At 33.2% G+C, this 27,374-nt stretch overlaps 1 protein-coding gene across 2 annotated transcripts in view; it reads left to right on the top strand.

Moving 5' to 3' along the window:
* Window positions 1-27,374, top strand: part of LOC118191883 (uncharacterized) — a 166,033-nt gene that overhangs the window by 66,298 nt on the left and 72,361 nt on the right. For both annotated transcript variants that reach the window (XM_085816605.1, XM_035362738.2), the window contains 4 exons: window positions 5,755-5,823; window positions 13,226-13,367; window positions 21,646-21,803; window positions 26,201-26,318. In XM_085816605.1, coding sequence (XP_085672731.1) covers window positions 5,755-5,823; window positions 13,226-13,367; window positions 21,646-21,803; window positions 26,201-26,318 — 487 coding nt within the window. The remainder of the gene's footprint in view (window positions 1-5,754; window positions 5,824-13,225; window positions 13,368-21,645; window positions 21,804-26,200; window positions 26,319-27,374) is intronic.

The following is a 27,374-nucleotide window of genomic DNA, read 5'->3' as shown; positions in this document are numbered from 1 at the left end:
GATATTAAAATGTTTATGCCTTCAAAATAAAAGATTCTTAGAACTAAATTTTTTTAAATATTTTTTTTATGTGTATACTGCATGTTGTCGCCAATAAAGTCTGCTTGGCGAGATTTGCGCCGGCGAAACGGAAAAGTACCCCATATTAAAATGTTTATGCCTTCAAAATAAAAAATTCTTAGAACTAACATTCGTTAATGTTTTTATGTGTATACTGTATGTTGTCGCCAACAAAGCCTGCTTGGCGAGATTTGCGCCGGCGAAACGGAAAAGTACCGAATACATTTATGGATAAAAGACTGTATAAGTTTCTTACCATTTACAATCCAATAGCTTTGCTTTAAAATGTTAGCTAGTAAACTGGGCCCTGCATGCATATAAGTTATATGATATTGTTTAACAAGCAACAAAGCAATCCTGTGTTGACCTGGTATAATTATGGGATGCTTAGCATTGAATGACAAGTCAGAATTTTGCAGCCTACCTCCCACCCGTAAAACATCATCATCATCTAGAAAAGGAAAAAGTGAGCTTAAAACACTTTTAGGACTTAAAGATGAATTATTTTTGAGATCCTTTATATCTTTATGGAAGTGCACAAACTGGATCCATTTAATGATCAACTTCATAGCTTCTTGCCTTTCATTAGATGAAGGTACTACTGCAGGATTTTTTAACCTATTATCTTCAGAACCAAAGACCCGTTCTCTGCACCTAGAAATAAATCTTAAGCAAAAAGAAATTACATTAACTATTTTAGATAAAGAAGAACAGTTCTGAAATAAATTGTCCAGAGTGTCATTAGTCAAATAAGCTGTTGTACAAAAAATTGATTTTGTCCTTTGTTCAGTTAAGACAGTTGCATCACTGTTAGTCTCATTACTGACAGAATATTGTAGAGGCCACTTTGAACTGTCGAACTCTAAGAATGATGGCCCATGCCACCATAGGGATATGTTCGGTAGAACTTTAGGATCGATTCCTCTAGAAGGAAGATCAGCAGGATTCTGTTTCGACGAAATATAGCTCCACTGTTGATAGGGAATAGCATCTAATATTTCTGAAGTCCTGTTTGCCACAAAAGCTTCCATTTTCGAGGATGAGCTGCTAACCAACAGAGAACATCCTTAGAGTCAGTCCAAGCGTGAAAGGAAATTTCAGTGGTGGAGAAGGCTTTACGGACAGCTTTGATTAATCTGGCAAGGAGCAATGCACCTAGGAGTTCCAGTTTAGGTATGGACACTTGTTTAATGGAAGCAACTTTGGTTTTAGCAACCACCAAATTGACTTCATTTCTGTCATGAGATGTTGGTTGAATACAGTAGATAACAGCAGCGTAAGCAGATTCTGACGCCTCACCTGGGGAACCAAATAGTTGCCTTGAACTAAAAAGCATCAGCTTTGTATAATAAACTTTATTGCTATTCTAAAACATAAAATTCTTTAAGAGAAAAATTGCCTGCAGCGCAGTGCGGCTAAGAACGCTATTCTACTGAAACATAAACATGAACAACTGTTGCCATTCACACAAACTTTATAGTAAAATAAAGCACGTTGCCAGTAACAAGATTATTGCAAAAATCATAACATAAAATTAAGCTGTGAGGAAATAAAATATACAAGTCTGGAAACTTTACTTTTTAGTATCGATGACCATATTAAAATTAAATGCCAATATTTTATTTCCATTTCGTTTCAAACACACAGTGCCTCTGAAAACTGAACATAACCTCGATAACAACTGGCGAATTTGAGAACAGTTTACCGTTATTAAAAAAAAAGAGAGAGAAAGAAAAATAAGAATCTAAAAGCGTTCAGATTTTAAATTACTTCCAAAGAGGCATTTTTTAACGTTTTGTGTATTACCTTTATTTATTAAATATCATGTTTTTCGCGCTTACCGTAAAATTCAATTCAACAGCAATATCGCAAAATAATTTTAAAAGAGCACATCTTTAGAATTTCCGCCACACACTCTCGCGCGCTGGAGATTAAACGTTTTTTTTTTTTTTGGTTTGTTTGTTTGTTTGTTTCTTTTTTCGTACAGGTTTGCCATTGCTCGCTTTGAAATCATTGAGTTTCTTAATCAAAACCTCATAATTGCTTTACAAAATATGAAATAGATAATAAAACAAATTCCGAATTTTGGCTTCCAGATGCCCATATTCGGGTAGAGACGTACGTTATTCAAAATTTGATGGCTCTAGATACCGTTGTTTTATCACAATGTGAGAAACATGCATACACTTATGCAAATTCTTCATTATTTAATTTTTTTAAATATAATACAGGACTCTTATATTTGGTGGCAACAATTTAAAAAGTTATTCGCCATTTATAGTGAATCAACTCAAAATGCCAAAACAAAATTAATAGCCCTTCTTGGCTAATTCCTTTTAAGCAGCAAAACCGTTGCGAATGCATATTGGTGATTTAAAATCCAATTTTATTTTAGAATTAAGGAGAATGCTGTATTAATCAACCCGTCGACTCATTATATTAATCAACTCAATTATACATAAAAATAAAGTGCATAGAAACAAGTAAATTTACTTGTTTCTATGCGCTTTGTACAATGAATTTGAGGATTTTCTGGAAACAATAGACACTCACCTTGAGATAGGATGTAGGTGTTAACCTTGAAGCGCTCAAATAACTTTCATCTGAATCTGTGAAATTTCACTCTTGCTTAGCTTTTTTACACCCTTTCTTAAAATAAATGAGAAAAAAAAAAAAGAGAGAGAGAGAAGGAGCTATTAAATGACACTCGGTATCAAGTCATGCGGTTTGCTTGCGGAACATTCAGACGCAGAAACTTTCGGACAAGCATCTAGCAGATGATCTAGAGCAGCGGTTCTCAACATTTTGACTAACACGTACCACCTAAACAAAAATTGAAAAACTTTATTACCACCACTACAAAGTATTACTACTACCACCACTCTTGAACAAAGCTCAGATCGCATAAATTTACGAGTGTTAAAGAAAAGTCTTAATCAGAATGACGGGGTTTTAATTTTTAAATTTAATAGTTAAAAATACTTTGCTTCTTTTTGTACCACATATTCTTCTCTTGCGTACCACCGGTTGAGAATCCCTGATCTGGAGGAAAATGGATGGATTTATATCGTTATAAATTACCTGAATTCTGAAAATAATGATTAGTTTATTAATGGTTTGGTTTGGCTTATTTGACTATGGCAAAGCACTCGAAGGGAAGGGATGCCTTCATAGAAGACTTTCTAAGCAAAACTGGCTCGTATACACATTACACATATAAAGAAAACCACGAAAGCTCCGATGCAGCCAGCCCGTTTGCCGGGATTCGCACTCAGATCCGAATTGCCAGTGTTCCAGCTACTTTACCGCTCGACCTCTGTTGGCAGTTTATTGAAAGTTTTTTTATTGAAATTACATGTTAGGTAAATCTTAAAAATATGTACATAATGTGTCTACCAAGTTTTGGAATTAATTTTTCTAACAAATTCTAACCTTTCAACTATTAATTGATATCATTTATTACTATAGTTCTCAGTTTTCATTCTCTAAAATGTTGTCAGCTTACGGGCAAAGTTTTCTATGCTTTGCAATCTTTTCTTTTAAGGGAACATTAGTTATCATGGATTCGAAAGCTGAGGAAAGATCGCTGAATTGCATTTTTTTTTTTTTTCAAAGTAAATATGTGCAATTTAAAAGGTACTATTCGGTTTCGAGGGCAGTAAAAAAATTGCAGCGAAAACGTAGGCGCAAAAGCAAAGTTAAGTTTTTAAGGAAAAAAATGTGTTAGGTTAATCTCAGGATAAAAAAGTATGTATAATTTAAACAAACCTAAATACTATTGTAATTAGAAGGAAGAAAACGAAAAAAATTCTGTAATGGGTTTTTATTACTACGTAATAAGCAAGTGATTATTTTTTAAAACGCTGGTTATTTTAACTTGGGACCATGACGCATCTCTTTAATAGCTTTGTGGTAAGGAGAGCAGAGACTTTCAATGCCTTTCATAAAGTGTCTTCTTCGTTTTTCATTTTAGCCAATCTCCATTGCAAAACCAGACAGTTCCTGTGCCTTTTGTAACATTTCGTTAAACTTTATATACGATAATATATAAGACATCACTATTGTGCTGTTCACTATTATCCAGTTCTTCTTTTATCTTTTCTCAACTAATTCTTTGTTTTCTTCTACCTCCACATGTGAAAATCCTTCGCCGCTAATTGCTTTAGCCAATTTGTACGATTTCTTCCTCCGTTATTTCTAGATCGTCAGTTCTTGATCAATTCTTGTTTTCTCCTACTTTCATATTTAAAAATCCTTCAGTTCCAGTTGCTTTTACAGTCTGTACGATTTCCTTGGCTTCATTTTCATAAATTCTTTAAAACTGTAGATAACTTCTTGCGAGAGCTGTTGCCATCAATTTCTTGCGAGAGCTGTTGCCATCAATTTCTTGCGAGAGCTGTTGCCATCAAGCAATCAAATGTTGATGAATGAACGTATGTTGATGAATGAATGCGTATGAATAAAATTCCAACTTTGGACAAATTAAATGGAAACAATTAAGATTTCACGTATATAAGAAAACGAGTTCCGCAAAACCGCGCTTCGCAAGTGTTTACTGTATTTAATTTGATATAAAGCATGTTAAATGTTTACTCTTTGAAACTAACTTGGAGTTAGAGAGATAAGTAAACCAAAAATAATAGCTATAAGAGAGCATATTTTGTTTGGTTTTTTTGTAAGCGAAATTAAATAGTGCAAAATTCTTTTATCACATAGGTTTATTAAAATCGGTCTTCAGAATACGATTGTAGATCATGTTTTCAAGTTTTTATGTTCATCGTGTAACTTTACGAACTGAATCATTTTGAACTGCACAAAGCCAGTATCAGTCTGTGCTTCAAAAAATGACGTAAAAAGTAGCAATTTCTAGCAAAATAAAATAACAGAAACATATTGTGATGATAATATCGTGACATTTTGACTTCGTGTATCACCGGAATGCCGATTCCAATTAGCAATTTCTGTTGAGTTTTATTTATTTAAAATGATCGCAGTAAAGTTCAGGATCACCTTCAAGTTGAAATGTCCATGTAAAAAGAAAGAGATAAAAAAAATTAAAGCAGCTTGACCTGCAAGAAAATATCGTGTGAAATTTGGATCTTCCTGCCTGAAAAGAATGTTGGGAATTTACAGTCATCCTTTCATCACTGAAAAAAGTCATGAAGATCTACTCCATAAGCGATTTTCCTTCCGCTCGTTTCTTCTTCGATAATGTGGCAGTAAACTTTGGTTTCATACTGTTAGAATTTTAGTTAGAATTTTAGTAGGTTGATAATGAGTTCTAATTTGTTGCTGGAACGCCTTTATTATGCCGGTAATATTAATTTAGTATAGATGACGTGCGACAAAAAAAAAAAAAAAAAAAAAAAAAAAAAAAGAAAGAAAAAAAAAAAGACTTTTTTTCAGAATTTGCATATCTGACTAAAATGGTTAATATTTTGATTCATGTGTTAAAGAGAACATTTTGACTTATATTTTTTAGTTACACTGCACGCGTCTTTTAAATTTATGTCTTACATTATGTTTTCATACTCTTAATATTTATAATGTTTTAGGAAACAAAAAAGCCTAGTGAGCACTGTAAGTAAAATTAACTGCGCGATCTCTCCCTTACTGTATGACAGTTTTGTGTTTTGTGTTGATATGTTATTTAAAAATTAATGTAAAATATAATTGCATTGCCTTCTGTTTCAGGTTATGACAGGAACAGCTGCACAAGTACACAATGAGGCCAACAATAATATTTTAAATTCAACTCAGACCGTAAGTATATTTCTTAATAATGCATGAACACTTTTTGCCTGAATTTAAGTCGTTTGGTCTAGCTCTTATTATAAAAAATGGGGAAATGCAGAAAGTTTGAGGTACCCCTTATTATTTAGGATCACATTCTGTTTCTTGCATTTTTACGGGCTTTCACCATACATTTAAAAATCATCGTGCTTATAAAAATCACCGTAATCCCATTTTATGTGCCGAGGGGACAGGGCCACTAAAATGTTTTAAACGACGCAAATATAAATGCCATGGTATTTTAAGTCAGTTTTGTAAACATTACGAAATTTAACTTTTCATAGGTCTCTCAGTCCCTATAGTTATATTTACTAAAATCCTATACTCATTCTAAAAATTAAAATGCAAAACTTTGATCGTGTATAACGTGAATATGAACCAATTTCCCTTATAACGTCCTCCACGAAGGCGTCTATCCCCTTACGCAGATGCCTTTGCGTGCTTTTCCATATTTGAATAATTTAACCAAAAAAGTGGACTCCCGTACAACAAAAATTAACACAGATTTTTGATATTGAAACGCAGCAGGTAATGAAATATTTTCCCAGAAAATGAAATAACCTTGTCTTTGTTTCATATTCATTCGAAATACAAATTCTATCGAAATATTAACTGCACGGTATACGAATCTAATCAAAATGGTATTCTATAAATGGAAAACATTTCATTGCCTTTAAGTGAATTTTTAAATGATGCAAACAAAAAATGTAGTGATATATTTAAAAAGGCTTTTGTGCTTTATTACTACTCAGTGTCATATATCCAGTTTTAAAATGGTTTAATGGTTTAAAATGGTCCTTTAAATTCATAACTTCATTATGCATTTCAAGCAAAGCCATCCAAAACGAAGAAGAGCCCCGATGAACACTTTCTGTTCTGCGTCAAAATAAATCCTTTTTCAATTTTTTCGATATAAGTCAGTCCGGAACTCTACAATCAATCTATGTACAGTACCCATCGCCATAAACCCAATTTCGAATTAACTTGTCGCGGATTCCTCTTCAAATTTTTCTTAGAATATGTTCTAAAGCGAGTTAAATATGAATGCAGTATCGAAAAATATTCTGAAAATGTTCCGAAAGCAATTTGTTAATTGAAAAAGGGAGATACTTGTTAGATTTCCTTAAAATGCAAGTAGCTGATATATAAAACTCAACATAACCTGAAGTGCAGCTTCGTCTAACTTTAAATGCTTTACTCTTTTAATCCATCCTTTGCGAATGTAGTAAGATACAAGTAGAAGATTAGCGGTAAGTAATTTTATTGTATAATTGAATACATGAATATATGGTCACTCAATATAACGTCTCAAAAGTTGATTTATTTAGTGCTATTTAATGTATAAGTAATATTATACATTTATGAGCTTAATGTGAATTTTATTGATATGCATCTAAGTATTCAATGTATTAATGAATGAATTACACCAAAGTAAATCCGCTTGGATGTACGTATAGCCCAAAATACCTTTTAATTTTATTTTATATATATATGAATTCAATCAGTAATCTGTTGATTAAGGTAATCCAAATGAATGTAATTATAGCTCGCAATACATTTGAAATAAATTTTAGAGGAACTTAGTTCCGAATGTCCCTTCATGTATATGGTAATGTACTTTAGATGGAACGGATTTGAACGGAAAGACTATACCTAGCCACCCACCTTCAGGTGTATTATAGGTGTTCATCTGTTCTCTTTCAGTCAACTCCCTATTAACCAGAGTAGTACCGGGAACGAGATCATGCTTAATAACTGATTAATCCGATGGCATTTATATACAGTATAAACATAATAGAAAAGAAGAATAACACATACGATAACTAATACGAAAATATAATAGCAGTTTACTTGCATTTTCAAGCAGTTTAATATGAAAAATAAGCTCTTTAAATTGTGTTAAAATTCTCTCTCTCTCAGCCTTACTAGTTGGTCGAGCGGTTAAGACCGCTGGATGTCGGTTGTTCAATACAAGTTTGAACCAAGCAAATGGGCTAGTTGCATGGTTGATTTTCGATCCCTACGTGTAACGTGAATATAAATCATTTTACCTTAAAAAGTACTTCTCAAGTCCTTTGAGAAGGTCTTTATATGTGCTTTGCCATATAAATAACCTAACCTAGCCCCTCTTTCTTTTTCAAGTGTGCTCACGTGCCCTCCTTGTCTCTTTATTTCTTTCCTGTCCCTACCTGTCTTTCTTATTTTATGTGCACGTGCTGTTTGTTCTTGTTTACGTTATTGTTGTATTCATTTAAATCTTTGAACTTTAACAAGCTTCAAAATTTAACAATCATATCATTATTCCGTCCAACTAGGAAAACAAAAATAATGCCATACCTCATAATTCTTACTTATCTGGTACATCGCTTGAATTAATTAAAATGATCCGTGTCTGACACGAATTCAAACAATTCGGCTGTATCTGCATCCACTGATGAATCAAAAATTGATGAAATGTTTGGATCAACAGTTTGTTTCCAAACTACTATTGCAAATAACATCAAATGGAAAGGCCATCTCCATAATAATAATAGTGTTTTTCTTACTGAACTGTATGCCATAAAAACAGCAGGTAAAAATGCCATCATCAATAATCTCAACAAATTTACCATAAACGCTAACTCCCAAGCAGCTATTTTAGCGATTAATAACCCTTTCTCTTTTTTCCAATACGTAAACTCTGTACTTGCTGCAATTCTAAACTACAAAACTGAAATCTCTTGGATTAAAGGACATAGTGACCGTTTTGGTAATGATCAAACAGACATATTAGACAAAGCAGCAGCACTTAATCAAGATGTTATCCTACCATGAGCTCTTTGAAAATTCAGACGTCACCTCGATTTAAAATATTGGTAAGATATGCGGACTAACTGCGTCCCAGGGTAGACGCGCCTACTGTATAGTTTGCTGTGCAGTTTAAATCCACATCTCTGTACTCGACTCCATAATTAAATTACTATATAACAGGTCACAGTCCTTTACCCACATATTCAAGAACTATATCAAGCTTTGTCTTCAGTATATATCGCAAAACAGGGCATTTTTGATCACTTCACTTTCTCTTACGTCTTCACTGACGAAAATGACGTAACAGCTCCACAACTTGATCGCCTTGCATTCCAAAGACAAACATTAACATACTAAGCCTCAAAAAATTAGGAAACGACTTCCCCTTTTCCTACAGTGTAGATCTGTGTTAAGTTCGTGCATAAGATGCGTGGACTTAAAGAGTATTTTGATTCCGTATTATGAATTTTATGAACTGTAATGACCTACTCCGACGTACCATTTCTAAGGCATTTATTTAAATTGTGTTTCTCGCTTTTCTAAATTATTTCCTGTGTTTCGAATTTAATAATAATTTTTCTAATTTTATTCGATGTTCATGTTTTTTTTTTTTTTTTTTTTTTTTTTTTTATATAGAATGAATGGTTTATTCTGTGGTTTACTTAGATTACAAGTCTAAATTCGAAGCATGTGAACAGAATAAGCTGTCCAAGGGGTCATATTATTCCTCCACTTTTTAATATCAATATTTAATTTTTACTAAAATTAAATATTTATTAATATTAAATTACTCCTGAAAAGCTGATAAACTTTCCGAGTACCCTGAAATCTTAGATTCTTATTTAAAGTATTTTGATTTCATTCTAAAACGATATAAACCTATACACATTTGCTGATTATTATTATAGTACAGTTCACTATACCATTGTACTTATTCCCCTTCATTGTTCATTGATTGTACTTGTTGCAATATGTCTTCAAACAAATCTTCTCAAATGAATTTGGGAATTTTAAATTGTATTTAGTAAATATTATATTTTAATCTCATTGTATCAAAATGTTATTTTTAACAAATATTGGATGAAGGGCACATAGTGGGATTGCACAGTGTACCGTGAACTGGAAAACTCTAGACTAGGCTTCGGCAACCTTTTTTTGGCTGCGGATCAAAATCAATCAAAATGTGTGTATTATTAAGAAGACGTTTCGGGTCAGTGGTATTTTCATTTTAGAACAGTCTTTCTTGGCGAATAATAAGATAAATTTTATTGAAAAGTAATTACAATACCTTTTAAACTTTAAACATAAAAAAATTATAATTATTATAAAAATAAACACAACTGAATGAACTTTATTTTTCTCTTCGATATCAATGACTTCTCTGATGCTGAACTTTAGTCAAGTCTGGCTTATAGTTAGTCGTGCTAAGGTGAATTCAAACAAATAAGTTTCTCCTACTGTTACTTAAATTAAATTTCATATTTGGAAATATTTGCTTTCATTTACAAATTTAATCGAATGCTGACAAAATGGTAGTCAATTTTTGTTAATTACGGATTATAGATCGGCGTTGCCAAACATCGATTTCTGCTTGAAATTGTTAATCCAAAGGGGCTTTGTTCCTGAGGGATTATTGTTTTCGTTTTGTGATCGAATCACTCTGAATGTCCGTTTCACTTTTCAAGCTGTTGCCACCAAATATTATCACCCTGTATTATATTTGAAGAAATTAAATAATGAAGAATCTGCATAAATGTATGTATGTTTCTCGCATTGTGATAAAACAACGGTACCTAGAGCCAACCAATTTTGATTGACGTAATCCTACTGCGAATATGGACATCTGGAAGCCCAAATTTGAAATTTGGAATTTGTTTTATTATCGATTTCATATTTTGTAAACCTTTAACGAATTTTTGATTAAAAAACTCAAGGATTTCAAAGCGAGCAATGGCAACGTTGTACAGAAGAAACATTTTTATCTCCAGCGCGTGAGACTGTGTATCGGAAATTCTAAAGATTTTCCCATTTTAAAATTATTTTGCGATATTGCTGTTGAACTGAATTTTATGGTTTAAGTGCAAAGAACACGATATTTAATAAATAAAGGTAACTCACAAAATGTTAAAAAAAGGCCCCTTTGGACGTAATTTAAAATCTGGGTGCTACTTTGGTAGACGGTTGCACGGATTTTGGCGATTATTTGGCGATTTTCCTTTGGCGAGTAATACAACTTATGGTAAACCCATTGCTGGATAAGTTATTTATGGTAACCGATACTTTGTTGTCATTTTATTTAAAAAATAATGCGTTTTATTGTGCATAAATTCCGTGTTTAAAATATTATTTATGGCTTTTAAATATTAAAAATCAATTTAATTTTGCATTTTTATTTGAAATAAAAATTTTATTGTTTATCATATTTTATGAAATTTTATGTTGTGGATGATGTAATCAATGACGTCACCTTACTTTAAAAGTAATTCGTTTTAATATGTATAAATTTAATCTAATGTTTTAAACATTATTTATGGCTCTTAAATATTAAAATACAATTTAATTTTGCATTTTTTTAAAAAATGATTTTATTATGTATAAATTTTTAAATAACTTTAATTCTAGCCGTGATATAATAAGCTCTTTGATTGGTTATAGAATATTTGTGCATTAACGAGCTGTAATCAGCTCCCTGATTGGTTACTGACAATTTGTGCATTTCCGCGCCGTTTTAAAATTTAATTTATATCTTCGAATTCCTTCAAAGATGTTATCTAAATTATGATTCTGATTTTGTATTGTGGTACTTATCAGTAAACAACAGGTTAAACACTCAAAAAAATGAAGTACATATTTTTCTTTTATTTTATAATTGTATACTTCAATTTTTGTTAAAAAAATTAATACACTATTTTCAGAAATTGCTGAGATAATTATTGTCCATATGTTTTAATGTTAATTATATTCTATATAACGTATTTTAAAGTATTTGAATTTAATAATATTCTAATTCTTTTAAATGTTGGTATGATGGCTTTTAATTCGATATTCAATTTCAGTAATATTTTAATCTAATTAAACTCTGGCCCAATGTTTTTATAGCGGTGTTTTTATTCTCTTCTTTGCTATATGAAAGTAATAATAACCTTACTTTAGTATTTTATGCTCATAGTAAATGTATTTATTTACACTTGCCTGCCATCTTAAAAAGCGACATTTTCAACAAAAAATTAATCCATTACTTTTAACGATATTTATTTATTTTTTTTTTTTAAGTTTCGAATACTTTACTATGCGTAAAAACAGCGTTTTTCAAGATGGCTGACGTTTGTAAAAATCGCGCCAACATTTCGGCCAACGAAAATCGCCAAAAATCCGTGCAACCGTCTACCAAAGTAGCACCAAAATGTGAAACCTTTCAGTTTTTTTTATTATTAGTATTATTATTATTTTTACAGTTCTTATTTTTTAAAAATAAAAATGCATATTCAATACTTCAACGTTGTAATCAAACAAAAAGTTGTTATTATTTGTTTTCTGCTTATTTTTATATATATTCTTCAAGTGTTGATTTCATATTTATGCTTTATAATTTATTTTTACATATTGTACTTTATTTTCGGGGCTCAAGTGAGTTACTTGAAACTATAAAAAGAATCACCCGGTGACCCGCGTCTCATAGGTTGCATAGGTCTCGGCTGAAATCTTTTCTTTTTTAAAAGCTCTTATTAGACTTGCAAAAATTTAATATTTTCTTTTAAATGGCTAGTATCCAAGACATTATAGTTTAGAGTACATTGCTTCATATTTTTACTTGAACTTGTTGCATTCCTATAAAAGTCATTATGAAGCAGAAGATCAATGGGTGTAAGTCGATCAACTTTTATGAATGATTAATTTACTATTAATGAATGATTTAATAACAATTTGATATTTCGGATTTCATTCAATTAATTACGTACTGTTGTGGTACATTCCCCAAATAGTGTGACATCATCTGCTCTCACTGTTATCCCACGCACCGTTTTCTTTTCTTTTCTTTTCTTTTTTTTTTTTTTTTTACTTTGCGTAGACAGTTTTGTTTTACATTCATGGCTTGTGTTAATAATTTTGCCATCCTCTTGCAATAAATAAACTGACCCCCCGCCCCCAGAACAGAAGGTGTTTAATCCGCTACCTGATTAATTCACATCTGGTTAATCGGAAGTTGACTCTTATCTGACTACCTTTGATTGTTACCGTCATACTGATATCGTTCTATACTGGTTAAGAACCTACTTTCGGATGTTTTAAACCGGTTAATCCGCAACCTGGTCAATCCCATGTTGGCTATCGGTAGCTTGGTTAATCCGCAACCTGGTCAATCCCATTCTGGCTATCGGTAGCTTGGTTAATCCGGAACCTAGTAAATGTAAAGTCGTGTATCCGTAATCTGGTTAATTCGTAACTCATATAATACGTACCCCGTTAATCGCGAGCTTACCGCTTCGATTTATCTTCGAAGGGTACTTAACAGTATTTAGCCTGCTGTCTTTTACTTTTTAATGTAGAAAACTAACATTCTTAATGTTTTCATTCTGAACAGGAGCCTACTATCGGATATACAGCCAGAACCAGAGATTTACCTCGAGATTACAGAAACTTCAATGAGATGGACCCTACGCTTCACATTGAGCAAGAGATGGACGAAAGAGAATCGCAACATGTTGATTGGCCTTCTGAACAAAGTAAGTCAGTTGGTTAGAAGTAAAACCATACATCTTGTGTCCTTAATAAAATGATGCCTTCTAAGTTCAGCTATTTTTCTGTTTCTAGTAAAAGCCGAGTTAAAAGGCTTCCCCACAAAATGAAAGCGGATCAGCTCAATGAATCTTTGAGATTCCGTAAATGTATAACTGCGTTGACCAAATCGATATCTTCACGTCATCATCTTATCTCGCCGCTGCATGTTGTAAATGAATATTATTTTACATTTAGAAATATTATTACTATATTCTGGTTTATATCCGGATTAATTTATGATATAAATGTGAATAAGTAATAATATATTTTATTATATACCATGGCGCATCATTCCCTTGATCGCCTATTGATCGTTTTGTTCACATCCGACCTGATTTTGTTCTTTCCTTTTTTATGTGAAAGCATTTTAACAATATAAGCAGTGCTATCTCATATCTATATCGCAGATCATGTGCTTTTTTTGAAATATCGGATGGCTTAAATTCCCTATTTTCTTTCATTTATTGCGGAAACATGTTTAATTTTTTACATAAAGAGTTATGTGATGACAGTTGTATGTGGGAATGGATGAAAATTATCTGCTTGGAATATTGCATCTGTAAGTGATGAATACAATTCAGATCAGAGACACTGTTTACTAAGCCTTAAATATATAAAGCATTAAGAATATTAATTATTGATTTTATAATAATAAAATATTGGAAGACTATAAATACGTATCCTAGGGTAATAAGTTGTGTCTTCGAATTTTGTGGGTTTCAATGTTCGTCAGCACTTTTATACAATTTAACAGCTGCATTATTTAGAAAATTGTAATATGCTTCAGATTTTAAGATTCTGATGTATTGCACTATTTTTAATGTACCCCGGAGCCTCTATTATCTCTCAAATATTTTATCGAAATCTTCCGAAGACTAAGTTTTGCTGCTTGTTCACATGAAGTTGTCGAGTACAATAATGCATATTCTAAAATAATTTTGTGTATGATTGCTCTGTTTTTAATGAGAGTTTTCTTTTCCTATCTAATAATGGTCTTAACTGTGCGGGGAAGCCCTAGTCAAGCGGAACTTTTCATTAATTTTCTTATTGCTACTAAAAAGCATCAAAATATTATTTGTGAGCATAATAGCTCATTCAAGAAAGTGCTAACTAATGCTTTATATTATAATATGAAAGATAAAACTCCTCTTGATGGTTAAATATCCTCCACGGTGTTTGGCATTCATTCACAGACTATCAGTAAGGCAATATTATTTTTCCCTCATTTTCCATAAAGAAGAAAACTGTTGTGAAGATTTTAAGCTGACTGTTTGATGTGGAAAGCCTAGATATATATAATTCCATCGAGAATTCCTAGAAAATTTCAGCTCATGGGCACAGCTTTGGTTTACGCCATCTCTAAAACATGGAAGAATGCCCTAGATTCTTGCATTCTCCACCAGTTAAAGAGCAGTCAGGAGGAGGCACAAAGTTTAATCGACCAATGCAGGCGATGATGAATTGTCGTCTATCATATTTTAATTCAGGAGCAATTGTCTAGAGCATTAAGTTTTTCAATGCCTCGAAAGAAACCTCTTTCTCTGGCCAGGATTCGGACCCGGCGATGATCTTCCAGTTGTTTGCTAGATGTCCTAATCCCTTATACCATGATAACACGCGCGAGAGAATGCGATAATTACTTGCATCTTTACATTGTTAAGGCGTAGAATTAAACAGTTATCAAGTAAGCAGCTTCACCTTTACTTTACACGTACATGTTCGGGACATTAATAGGCATAAGACGTAGCTCTAGTCCGATCTCTGCAATTCTGTCTGTAATGCTGGTACAAGTTTTGCGTACTAACAGAATCTTGGATATGGAAATGGGCTTCGTCTGTCCACAAAATGTTCCATGATCGTGCATTATTCACTTCCATCCCAGCAAGAAATTGCAGGGCAAAGGTTTATCGTATTGACAGATCACCAGGAAACAATTCCTGAGCGTACGTAATTTTGAACGTATAGCATTACAGGATGCTTCATAAAATTTTTACGAACTGTGCTGATAGGCACGTGTAAAAATCGGGCAATTTCCCTTGCACTGCACATTCCCACACCACTTTTCGTTTCTTAGACTCATCCTCCATTGACGTAGAAGCAATTTTTTGCCAGATTTCCTGTCAAACGAAACAATCTCTTCGATATAGTCTCTGTACGGCATGTATGCTCTCAAAATACACGGCAAGTCGAAGTCCTCTCTAGAGGTTGTGATAGGTAAGAGGGGTGGGAGACCACTCTCTGGCGTGCTTTCCTTCAAAATTGGCAGTGAGAAAAGTCGGACTGTCATCTGTATGGTGCTCAAGGCTCTTGCCAACGGCAAATGCAATCGTGTACTCACTGCCACAATAAAACTCGTGGTTGGTCAACAAGGGACATTAATCACAACAACAAATAATCCACACCATTTTTTCTTTCACCATTATTTATATTTTATCGTTCTTAAAATTTGATAAAATTTATGGAAATGTATTTGCATGGTGTTTATGAAATAACATCTGGCAAAATGACGGCTGCTGATAGCCTTGCGCTTTAAGCAGGTCTTGTTAAAATTTTGTGTCCTATCTTTTGAAGTATGTACTCATTGAATATACGGTTTAAGATGTTATATGGTCCATGGCTTATTTGCGTGCATCTTTGCTTCAGCAGTCGCAGAGAAAAATGAAATCTGCTTCGAAATCAGCTTTCTTCTGCAGCCGCAGAGAAAAACGAAATCAGCGACCGTTAAATTTGGCAGTACCGAAGACCAGTTAAAATTCGAAAGTCTAAAAATTCAGTGATTTCTAAAATTTTGTCCGAGAGAACCACAGTTTGCGCTGCAAATGTTGAACCATTTGGTGAATTATTGGAGCTCTAGAAGAGTTCCGATCATTGAACTAGTTGCACTATGCTCGTTATGTCAAAATAATAGAATGCTGAATTTTCATAGTAAAACTGAACATTTTCTGTTCTGTACTTGGTGATGAATCTTTTTGTCACGTAATCTCTAAGTACTGGGTTCATAAAAAGAAAAAAAATACAAGTAAAAAGATTTACTATTCGCCGACATATATATCAGTTTGGGACCAAGAGGCTTAATTTTAGGAAATGTCAACTGTTTCTGTGAAGTGTTAGAGTTAACTGCTATGGAAACCGGCTTAGATTTCAATTTAATATTGAAATAAAAAGTGCTTTTTTGGGGGGGGGCTCAGCGTTGGAAGCGTGTTGAACATTAAACAAAGAAGCGTATAAGGAATTATTATAATGCTATTTCAATTCTGAAGTATGCAGAATTTTCAGAAAATTTGGTTAGGTAGAAGTGGATCAAAAACTGTTCCCGCTGTTTGACAAAAACAAACTGAAAAACCAGCATAAAAATACTAAAAGCAAGATGTTTTCGGATGCAAATAGCATTTGTTACTTAAATGTTATAAAAGTTAAAATTAGAATAATGTGTTTTATTTTGTGTCCGTTAGAAATGTGCAGATGTAAAGGATTATAAAAAGAATAAATAGAGCAAGGCTACTTTTAAATGTTTGACAGTTAAATATTAATTCAGAATAGAAGTTAGATGGGCAGATAAAACCACGAAGGCCATTTAGTTAGTAGCAAAAATATCAATCGATTGAAGGCAATTTTGTTTGATGTGTGAGAAAACGTATTATCCGAAGAGAATAAATTTTATGCTGGAGAATATCTGGGCATTAAATCTTTCGATTATTGAATGGATATCTCAAAGGACATGCTATAAGTTGAAACCTTTTGGATAGGCTCCAGAACATTCTCTAAGACCGTTGGCTGTATTCCAGCCCGTGAACTAGCCTTTGCATAGCTCTTGACAGCATTGAATTTTTATGCTTCTTTTCTTTTGTGTATGTGACAAAACTAAGAAAAGCCTTTATTTTTATCCGCCCGTGCGAAGAACTTTACTTCAGATTAGTAAGTTATCCTTAATTAAATAACACAAGTAACGAACTCGGGAAGCATTTAATGTATCAACTGGAAAATCGGGCACTTTTCCATACCAGAGTTCTGTTACTGAAATGTTTTTATGGCAACTTAATTGTAGACAAGAGGTCTCTAGTAATGTAGCATTTAAAATTAGGCAAAAATAAACCAAACTTTACACTGTCGCAAATTTTTAATAAAACTCTTATCGATTTTGAAGGCGATTAGATATAGGTCCTTCTTCTTCAGAAGCGAAAAACTTTTTTTTTTTTTAAATGAAAATCATTGGATGGCGAGAAGTGAAAATGAACGTAGAGCCATCTGTAGAAGGATCTGTTGTTTGTGGCTCTTTTCACTCTCGCAAAAACATTTTTCCTCCTGAGGAGCAGGGATTTATGTCTGATCGTCTTCGAAATCGATAACATTTTATTCAAAATCTGCGTCTAAGGCTATCTCTCTCTCTCTCTTTTTTATAATTTAAAATTTTACACTAGCTTGTTTTTCTTTCAGTTTGATGGAAATTAGAATTCTGCACTTTATACATATTATAGAATGCTTACTACTTTAAATTACTAATGCTTACTACTTACCTCATAAATCTATAATCAAGTATTAGAAATTTCATTAGAAGTTAAGGTCTACAACAAAATATTAATATCAAAGTGTTAGTATGTGAATGCAAGGCCAACATTTGAAAGAACTAGCAAAAGAGCAGTATAAATTTAAAAGAAACTTTTAACAATATTTATATCATTTTGTAGCTTTATAGAAACAGAAAATCTCAAATATTTTCTCGTTTTCAGTTGTTTTACTTTGTACAAGGTAGAAGAGATAAGGAGACAAAATAAATGCATAACGCTATAATGTATTTTTATGTGTTATGTTTCTTAAACTTTTTTCAGTCGCGACCCCTTTTTATCACTGAGATTTTTTCGCGACCCCCAAGACCCCATAATATTTACAAAAATTTTGTCGGATCCCATAAGTATTGCGCAAATCCGACACACGCGTGAGTGAAACATTCAGTTTTTTCACTTGTACTGTAATATACTATTGCAGTTTTAGGTCATTAACTTTAATTACTAAATTTTATACATGGAACAATGTGAAAATTTTAAATAAATAACAGACGAAATGACAGCGTCATGTGCAAAGCAAGGAAAGTGAACGTTTGTATTATAAAAAAGAATGCGTCGAAACGTTTTCGTTGTTTTCTTTGTCTGTATTGTCTTATCTTTATTTATTTTCAGATACTCGGGTGTTTCAGGACTCGGGTGTGATACATTGTAAAAAAATATTTGGTAGTTGTAAAATGATTATAAGTCAAAGAAATATCAAAAGTGCTAAAATTTATGGCGACCCCCTGCTGCAAGCCCCGCGACCCACAGTTTAAGAAACCGTGGTTTAAAGGACAGTATTTTTTTTTTTTTTTTTTTTTTTTTTTTTTCATTACATTCGTTGAACATCATTTTGTTCAAGACTGCCTTCATTCATAAATTTTCTTTTTTCTATTTAATTCGTCCACAGTCACAGCAATTATTTTCAGAAGTTTTGTGAGTAACATTTTAAACGATAACATGATAGACTTTGGTGATATGAAAGTGCATTTCTCTTCTGAACAAAACGCTTATTCTCAAGAAGGAATGGATAAGACTTTTGTTTATAAACACATCCCTTATCTCTTCATGAATGTGACGATGAAGCCTCACAAATCTGTTCTGAGTTCCAAATCAGAACGCAAGGGAAAATTGGCGGTGGCAGCGTAACTCGGGTGCCTGGAATTCTTCTAGGTAACGTAAACATTGCTTTTTTTATGTGAGTATTGGACTCGGGTGTGATTTTAGAATGTACTGGGTGTGAAGCTTTTTTTCCCTCCTGCATTTGTAATTAAAAACTTTTTCAGTAACTTAGATGTAATTGGATTATTTGGATTAGGACAAAGCTCACGAACTCTCTCTGCCTAAGCCGTCGCGGTGTATTTTTTAAAACAAACTCGCTCTATTCATGTTACACGTGAGAAAAACCTCAAAAATTGCCATTCAGCCAACTCATTTGCTGGGATCTGAAATTAGTTTTCGGCTATTTTACAGCTCGGTTAATGGTGAACCTTAACATAACTGGAACAATTGCATTTCCTTCTTCCTGATCACCGTACTCTTGTTATTTATTGTACGGTGAAAATTAACAGACCTTGCATAAATGAACTTAAAATCTGAATAAAGTTACCAGACGTAATCTATAATATTGTATTTATTTTATAAATCTGATTTCAAGTATGTAAAGAAGCTTAAAGTTTCTTCTAGCAGACATTCTGTTCCCTATACTTGTAACTGTTATTTTTTGTTATTGTTGTCGTTAGAATGAAGAGAAGATCCATTTCTTATTTATTTTATGCCCACTGAAACGTGGAAAATTTTGTTAAAATTTAATTTTAATGTAACCGATTGCTTAAGAGACTCTAATTCTTCGATAGCAACAACATTCTATATGGCATTCTGTATGCTGTTGTCTCCACCTTCGTATTCTCCGATTCTCAGTTTAAAATCTAAACGATTTCAGATTTGTATATGTGAAATGAAGTACTCAAAATAAACAGCTAAAATTATTAAGAAATCTGTTATAAAAACTCAATTTATATGTTTATTTTAATGGAAAGAATTATTAAATTAACATTTAAGGGTGGAATTCAAATGAGAATACCCCTATAATGTCACTTAGAATATAAGAGAGTTCAGATTTCTGATTTTGAGCCTAAATAATAACTCAAATTCTAATTGTTCGAAAATGCAATATTTGTACAGGTTTGTAAATACACAGATGTAAAATGCAGTGTTTGAAAATGTGAGCAAACTTTGCTATTTCCCTTTATTTAAAACGGGAGAATCTCCATACTTCTATGACAGACGACTCCCTTGAAGAATTTTTCAGCATTTTATTATTCCCTTTATTACTACATATTTCTGAGAGGGGGATACTGTGATTTTATTTTACATTGTTTATTATTTTTTTAAAATTATAATTAACTAATGTTGTTAATAAAATAATTTTCAAATTCCAATAATAAATTTGGCCGCAACGAAATAATAAATTAATAAATAATATTTCGAAGTTTTAAAAGGCAAGCTTACTTCTAAAAGAAATCTCTAATTATATTTCAGATTTTTATTTCACTCACATTTAAAGGCAGACAAAAAAGTTAAAAAACATTGGATAATCTGATAACAAGTCTGCAGCTGACTTCGTTTCTGTCCACATTTTTACGATAAAAACAAAATGCAATTAATGAATTGTTTCATATTTTTCATATACAACATTATTATTACACACACATTCACATATATATACAGTAATGAATTTTTTAAACGCATTTAAAAAAATTTTAAGTGTTTTCCGGTAAAATTTAATTAGTTCAATTTGTTTAATACTGTGTTTCTCTTTCTTAATTAAAAAAAAATCTTAAAATATATAGATAGTATCATTAATAATTTTAAAAAATTATTCTTTAATAAAATTATATATATATAAGTATATAATCAATAGATAATAATTAAATTAAAAATAATGACTAACGTATTCTAAATATATAGAGCATATAATTTATTTAGTAATGGATTATTAGTCCAAAGGGGCTTTGTCCCTGAAGGACTATTGTTTTCGTTTTGCGCTTATGCGTTGGATCACTATAAACGGCGAATCACTTTTCAAACTGTTGCCACCAAATGTTAGAGTCCTGCATTATATTTGAAGAAATTAAATAATGAAAAATCTGCATAAATGTATGTATATTTCTCGCACTGTGATAAAACAACGGTACATAGAGCCATAGAATTTTGAATGACGTAATTCTCCTACGAATATGGGCATGTGGAAGACCAAATTTGGAATTTGTTTTATGATCGATTTCATATTTTGTAAAATTTAACGAATTTTTGAGTAACAAACTTAACGATTTAAAAACGAGCAATGGCAACACTCTACGGGAGGAAAAAAATACCTTTTTATCTCCAGCGCCCAGAACTGTGTACCGCAAATTATAAAGATAGGCTCATTTTAAAATTATTTTGCGACATTGCTATTGAACTGAATGTTATGGTTTAAGTGCAAAGAACATGATATTTAATAAATAAAGGTAACGCACAAAACGTGAAAAAAACGCCCCTTTGGACGTAATTTAAAATCTGAAATCTTTTAGATAATTAATTTATTTATTTTAATTTAATTTAATTATTAATTTATTTCAGTTTTGTTATTGAAGTTGATTGTAGTTAGAAAGCACTGAATTTTATTTTTCCATTTCAGTGTTTTGGGCCGGCGATGGCAAGACTTCAGATAATTCCACTTTGGATCGAATCGCCCATCAAAACTCAGCTAGTATAATGAGCTTTCAATCCACTTTATCCAGCAGCTCTGCATCGGCCAGTTTCCATTCACAGCTTTCTGAGCAGTCTGAGTCCAAGGTGAGTTAGCTTCATGTTTTTTAAACTTATACGTATATATCTACCTGCTTTATTTGATTGTATTTTAATTTTTAATAATTTTATTGTGTATTTCTTTAATCGAATTGGTGCACATTTACTGGTTTTTAAGAGCTTACTTCGGGTACTATGTTGGAAATCTTGTAATCCTGAATCGATCGTCGTTTGACATGTAAAAGAGGCTCAGGCGCAACGGAAGATACAGGCAAAAGCTTTTCCACCAGAACTTGGTGACAATTTATATCACTACGATCCCGATATTTAGTTATTTCTCGCCAACTTGGTACCATTATGGAAGTTTTCAGAAAACGTATTTTTGAGGTCCCAGGAGAGAGTTTCCTTGAAGCTTCCAAATATGCTGAGTAATCCTATTAAAGGAACTGCTTTTAAACCGTGGGTTCAGTTAGTTGAATAGCATGTAGAGTCATTATGTTATTTTTGAATGTAGGAAACATGAAAAATGAGCAATGTTTTCGCCGGAACTGGAGCCTGGACTTCTCGAATACACGCCGAGTGTTCTACCTTTACACTACGAAGGCATACTGGAAGGAGGGAAAAAAATACCTTACACTGAAGTGACAAAAGTCATGGGATAGCAATATGCAAATATACAGATGGCAGTAGTATCGCGTATAAAATGTATAAATGGGAAGTGCTTTGGCAGAGCTTTCATTTGTGTTCAAGTTATTCATGTGAAGAGGCTTTAACGTGATTATGGCCGCACGACGAGAATTAACAGACTTTGAACACGGAATGGTAGTTGGAGCTAGACGCATGGGTCATTCCATTTTGGATATCGTTAGGGAATTCAACATTCCGAGATCCCCAGTGTCAAGAATGTGCCGAGAGTATCTAATTTCAGGCATAACATCCCACCATGGACAGCGCAGTGGCCGACCACCTGCACTTAACGACCGAGACCAGCGACGTCTGCGTGGAATTGTCAATGTTCTCAGACAAACAACACTGCGTCAAATAACCGCAGAAATCAATGTGGGACGTACGAGGGACGTATCCGATAGGACAGTGCGGCGAAATTTGTCTTCCTTGGGCTATGCCAGCAGAAGACCGACTCGAGTGCTTTTACTGACAGCACGACATCGCCCGCAGTGACTCTCGTGGGCTCGTAAGCATATCGGTTGGTCCCTAAACGACTGGAAAACCGTGGCTTGGTCAGATGAGTCACGATTTCAGTTGATAAGAGCTGATGGTAGGGTTCGAGTGTGGCGCAGACCCCACAAAGCCATGGACCCAAGTTGTCAACAAGGCACTGTTCAAACTGGTGGTGGTTCCATAATGGTCTGGGCTGTTTTTACATGGCATGGACTCGGTTCTCTAGTGCAACTGAACCGATTATTGACTGGAAATGGATACCTTCAGCTACTTGGAGATCACTTACAGCCGTACTCAAACAAAGATGGTATTTTTATGGATGACAATGCGCCATGTCACCGGGCCACAATTGTTAGCGATTGGTTAGAAGAACATTCTGGACAATTCCAGCGAATGATCTGGCCACCTAGATCGCCCCACATGAATCCCATCGAACATTTATGGGACATCATCGAGAGGTCAGTTCGTGCCCAAAACCCTGCACCGTCAACACTTTCACAATTAGGGACGTCTATAGAGGCAGCATGGCTCAATATTCCTGCAGGGGACTTCCAACGACTTGTTGAGTCCATGCCACGTCGAGTTGCTGCACTTCGCCAGGCAAAAGGAGGACCGACAAAATATTAGGAGGTATCCCATGACTTTTGTCACTTCAGTGTATAAGCTCAGTTCAGAGTTGTGCGACTCTGTTTTTCTCGTTGGGAATTTCTCCTTTAGATTTTGTTCTGTGAATGATTTTGGTGAGCTGCGATATTTCTCGCGAATTAAAGAAAATTTATTCTCTTTCTATTCCTTTGAGCTATTTATAGCTGTTTACCTAATCGTAGAACTGTTATTTATTTTGTTATAGTGTCAATTTCTCTTTGTTATTCTTGCACAGTTATTAAGACTTCAACGAACCCATAGATGGAAACAATTTTTTTTTTTTATTTTGACGAAAAATCGTTGGTTTGATATGAACTAATGTGGACTCCCTTTTGTCATCCGCGCTCTAATTGCAAAATTTGCTAGATTTTGATTTTAGAAAAACCAATCGTGCTGCAAAATTGTAACGTCGAGTAAGGAAGTCAATATAGACTTCAGAAATGTATCATTTGTATTTGTAACGAACAATGTATCGTGAAATTCCATATTTCGAATCCACATCGACGGAAAAAAAACTTTTGTGAAGTGAACAACCTTGCAAGCAAAACTTATAACTTCTGGAATGTGAACTTGACTTAAACCAAATATTTAGGTTAATGGTTAGCTATCAAGATACTTAATTTGTGAGGTACGCTGTTAACTACCACCCAGTTATTAACATAAACACAAGTAAATCTAAAATAAAATAAATATTTATTTGTCCATGCCTGGTGGTTTTAAAATTAAAATGCTTACATATGTAGGGTTTAAAGTCTTTTACTATTTCAAAATGTGACTTAAACTTTTAATAGACTTTAAGCGATTTATCGCTTAGTTTAAGAGCGCATGTACTTTCGAAGGGTGTAAAAAACCATTTTATTTTAAACTCAGATGAACAGAAAGCACATCTGGTGCTTAAAAATCCGCAAGCACTTGTAGCGAAAAACTCAAAGTAAAAATTTAAATGTAGGAATAAGGCCCATCATCGGTCGAGCATTAAAGTCCCTGAACACTGATAGTTCGGTCCGAGGTTCGAGTCCCGCGAACAGGCTGTCTGCATGGACGTTTTCCTGGTTTGCACCATGTGTAACTTGTTAATACGAGCCAGTTCCCGTAGAAAGACTTGCACGAAGGCATCCCTTCCTTCCGTGTAGTGCCTTAGGGCAGAACACGTGCATAATAATAATAAATAAATGTAGGACTAAATTGAAATATCTAATAGCCAAAGGCTACTCAGAGCAATTTAATCACGAAACTGGCTCGGAATTCACCAACGTGGTTTCAACAGCAACTTCAAAGACAAGAACTCTTATCTAGAAAGCAAAACTATTAACGCGGCCTTCAAACGGCATAACACGCTCTGACTTAATTATCTCAAACCCTGACTTAAATAGGTACGAACTAATTTGAATTCTGGCGAAAAAAAGGTAAGAGAGAAATGACAGTAGATATTCCAAATATAAAATAACTGTTATGTACATTAAATAAACGCCACATACGAACTATAAAGATTGGTTTAAGTAGACAAAGTCTTGAGAAGGGTTTAAATCCCTTTTTATTCAACTTTAGAAATTACAAATGCGTGCTCTTGACGCTCACAAACTATGCCGACCCGGCGGTAAAATAAAAATAAGAAACTGAGAAAAGAATAGTAACAAGTGACTAACTACTAGGCTCTCTAAACGTAACTAACCTCACCGCGTTCTAAAATACCGCTGATAATTCAGCAAACTTCTGAATCTTACGTTGAAAGATTAACAATTTGCCGAGGCAAGCACACAAGCCGAAACGCGTGGTTCTTCAATTTCTAACTAGCCACCTCCACGCTCGTGAAGCAAGAAAGCACCCTTTCGAACTCGTTTCCCTTCTATTCTCTCAAATTACTTCCGCTGACATTTTGAATCCTTTGCGCGTTCTACTAAAATTTACATACTCTGGCATTGGCAATTCCAGGGGAAAGTAAGGCTTAACAGTAAAGATAGTTTAAACTTAAAATAAATGTTAGTTAAAATAAATATAAACCCTACAAAGCAATAAAGCTGAAAATTCGTAACGGCGGTACAGCTGGCTTAACTGATGGTCTCCAGTCTCCAGTAGCTAAAGGCTAAGATTAGGCAATGAATTTGCAAAACATTTTAGTCTAATCAAATATTGTAAGAACAGCCAAGAAGAACAGGACAGAGTTTAGTTTAAGTTTCACCGTTGGTATAAAACTTCCGAATAATTGTTACAAATTGGCGTATTAAATGAGAACCAGGTTTGAAGTTTCTGCTCTTTCTGTTTCTGGGTGTTCTTTTCTCCCATAGTCTCCTATAAGACCATCACGATTTTTCAATCAAAAAAAGCTTTTAATTACTTAGAAAGTTTAAAATCAAATTAATCATTTTAAGCTTGGGCGGCAATACCGCCTGGTTTGAAGAAACGACATTTCAAACTCATTAGAAATAGAATCAGGTTACTGAAAATACGAAACATATTTGTTTATACATTATATGAACTTTCGTTTGTTTTTCTAAGTATTTTCGGGAAGTCTTCCACTTTTAATCTAGAAGTAGCTTTCGTGTTCTTATGTAAATGACACGAAATACGTTTTAGATTATTTTTATTACCATTATTATTAAAAAGAGTTATTTTCCTTATAGGAGGAGTTGATTAGTTCCCTGTTGAGCAAAGTACGCTCTCATAATAAAGTAGAAGCCAGTAAAATTCTTTTAGCAATGTCAAATTCCGTTGAAAACTGCGTCGCCATGAGACAGTGTGGTAAGTCTTCAAATTTTCTTTATTCGTATTATTTTTACTGCATTTAGAGATTCGCCTTTAGATTTTTTGTTTGCGCAGGGAATAAAATGAGATATTATCCGTTATTGGACAACACATGCTAAATAACTTTCAGCGGAAAGATTTATTTGCATACGTTGCGTATTAGTCCCGTTAAATTAAATGTGATTTTCGTTTGTTTTATAACACTCATATTTCCAAAGTTAATGTCGTCATTAAAAGATTTTCTCATGTGTATCAAACTGTATCATTCTTTATTTATAGAAGTAACTAACCTCACAGATATATTTCTTATGTTCAGAAAACTTTTACAGCAGTGGAAATGAGCTTATGATGAAAGTATTATCTTGCTGGAAGTATATTATGTTAGTGCATATATCTTTTCACAGAAAGCTGTTTAGCGCCTATAATGGAAAATATTTTTTAATCTGAATGTCGTTATGTGTGTCTACTTAAGAACAGACATAAGAAATGGCACTCATCCAATTTTATTAAACGGAAACTTGATCGAAATAGGTTTTTTTAATTTTTGCAATATAATTATTATACTTATGATGGTACTATAACTGTAACAGTGTGAAATTAATTTACAGTGGCTAATACGTAGAGTTATCTTAACCTATTGTGAATTATTGCTCTTAACAAGGATCTAACCAGCAACACAAAAACAAATCCAAATAAAATTTCGTAAAGCAAAACATTATAGTTAATAAGTTATACTACAAAACTGCTTCACCCCAGAAAGAATAAATTACTGAGAACATGTCTGAAATAAATGAAAGACTGATTATTTGTGTTATGATAAACAAAGAACACGAGGGCTGTATACTTAAAGCCGCCGGGATGTCTTCTTGGAGGACCTTCGTAAGTGAAACTGGCTAACTTCTAAGGAAATAAGAAAAACTTCTAAGGAAATAAGAAAAGCTTCTCACGTTACCCATAAGAAACAAACACCACAAAAACTAACATGCAGCCAAACGGTTTACTGGGAGGGATAGGAAATAAATAAATTTTGGAAAGATAATAGAAGAAAATCAT

Source organism: Stegodyphus dumicola, chromosome 5 (genome assembly GCF_044657685.1).
Source record: "Stegodyphus dumicola isolate Sdum_Otavi_A_Nest chromosome 5, ASM4465768v1".
NCBI classification, from domain to species: Eukaryota; Metazoa; Arthropoda; class Arachnida; order Araneae; family Eresidae; genus Stegodyphus; species Stegodyphus dumicola.
The sequence above is the reverse complement of the archived record's forward strand: the minus strand, read 5'-3'. Positions and strand labels throughout refer to the sequence as shown.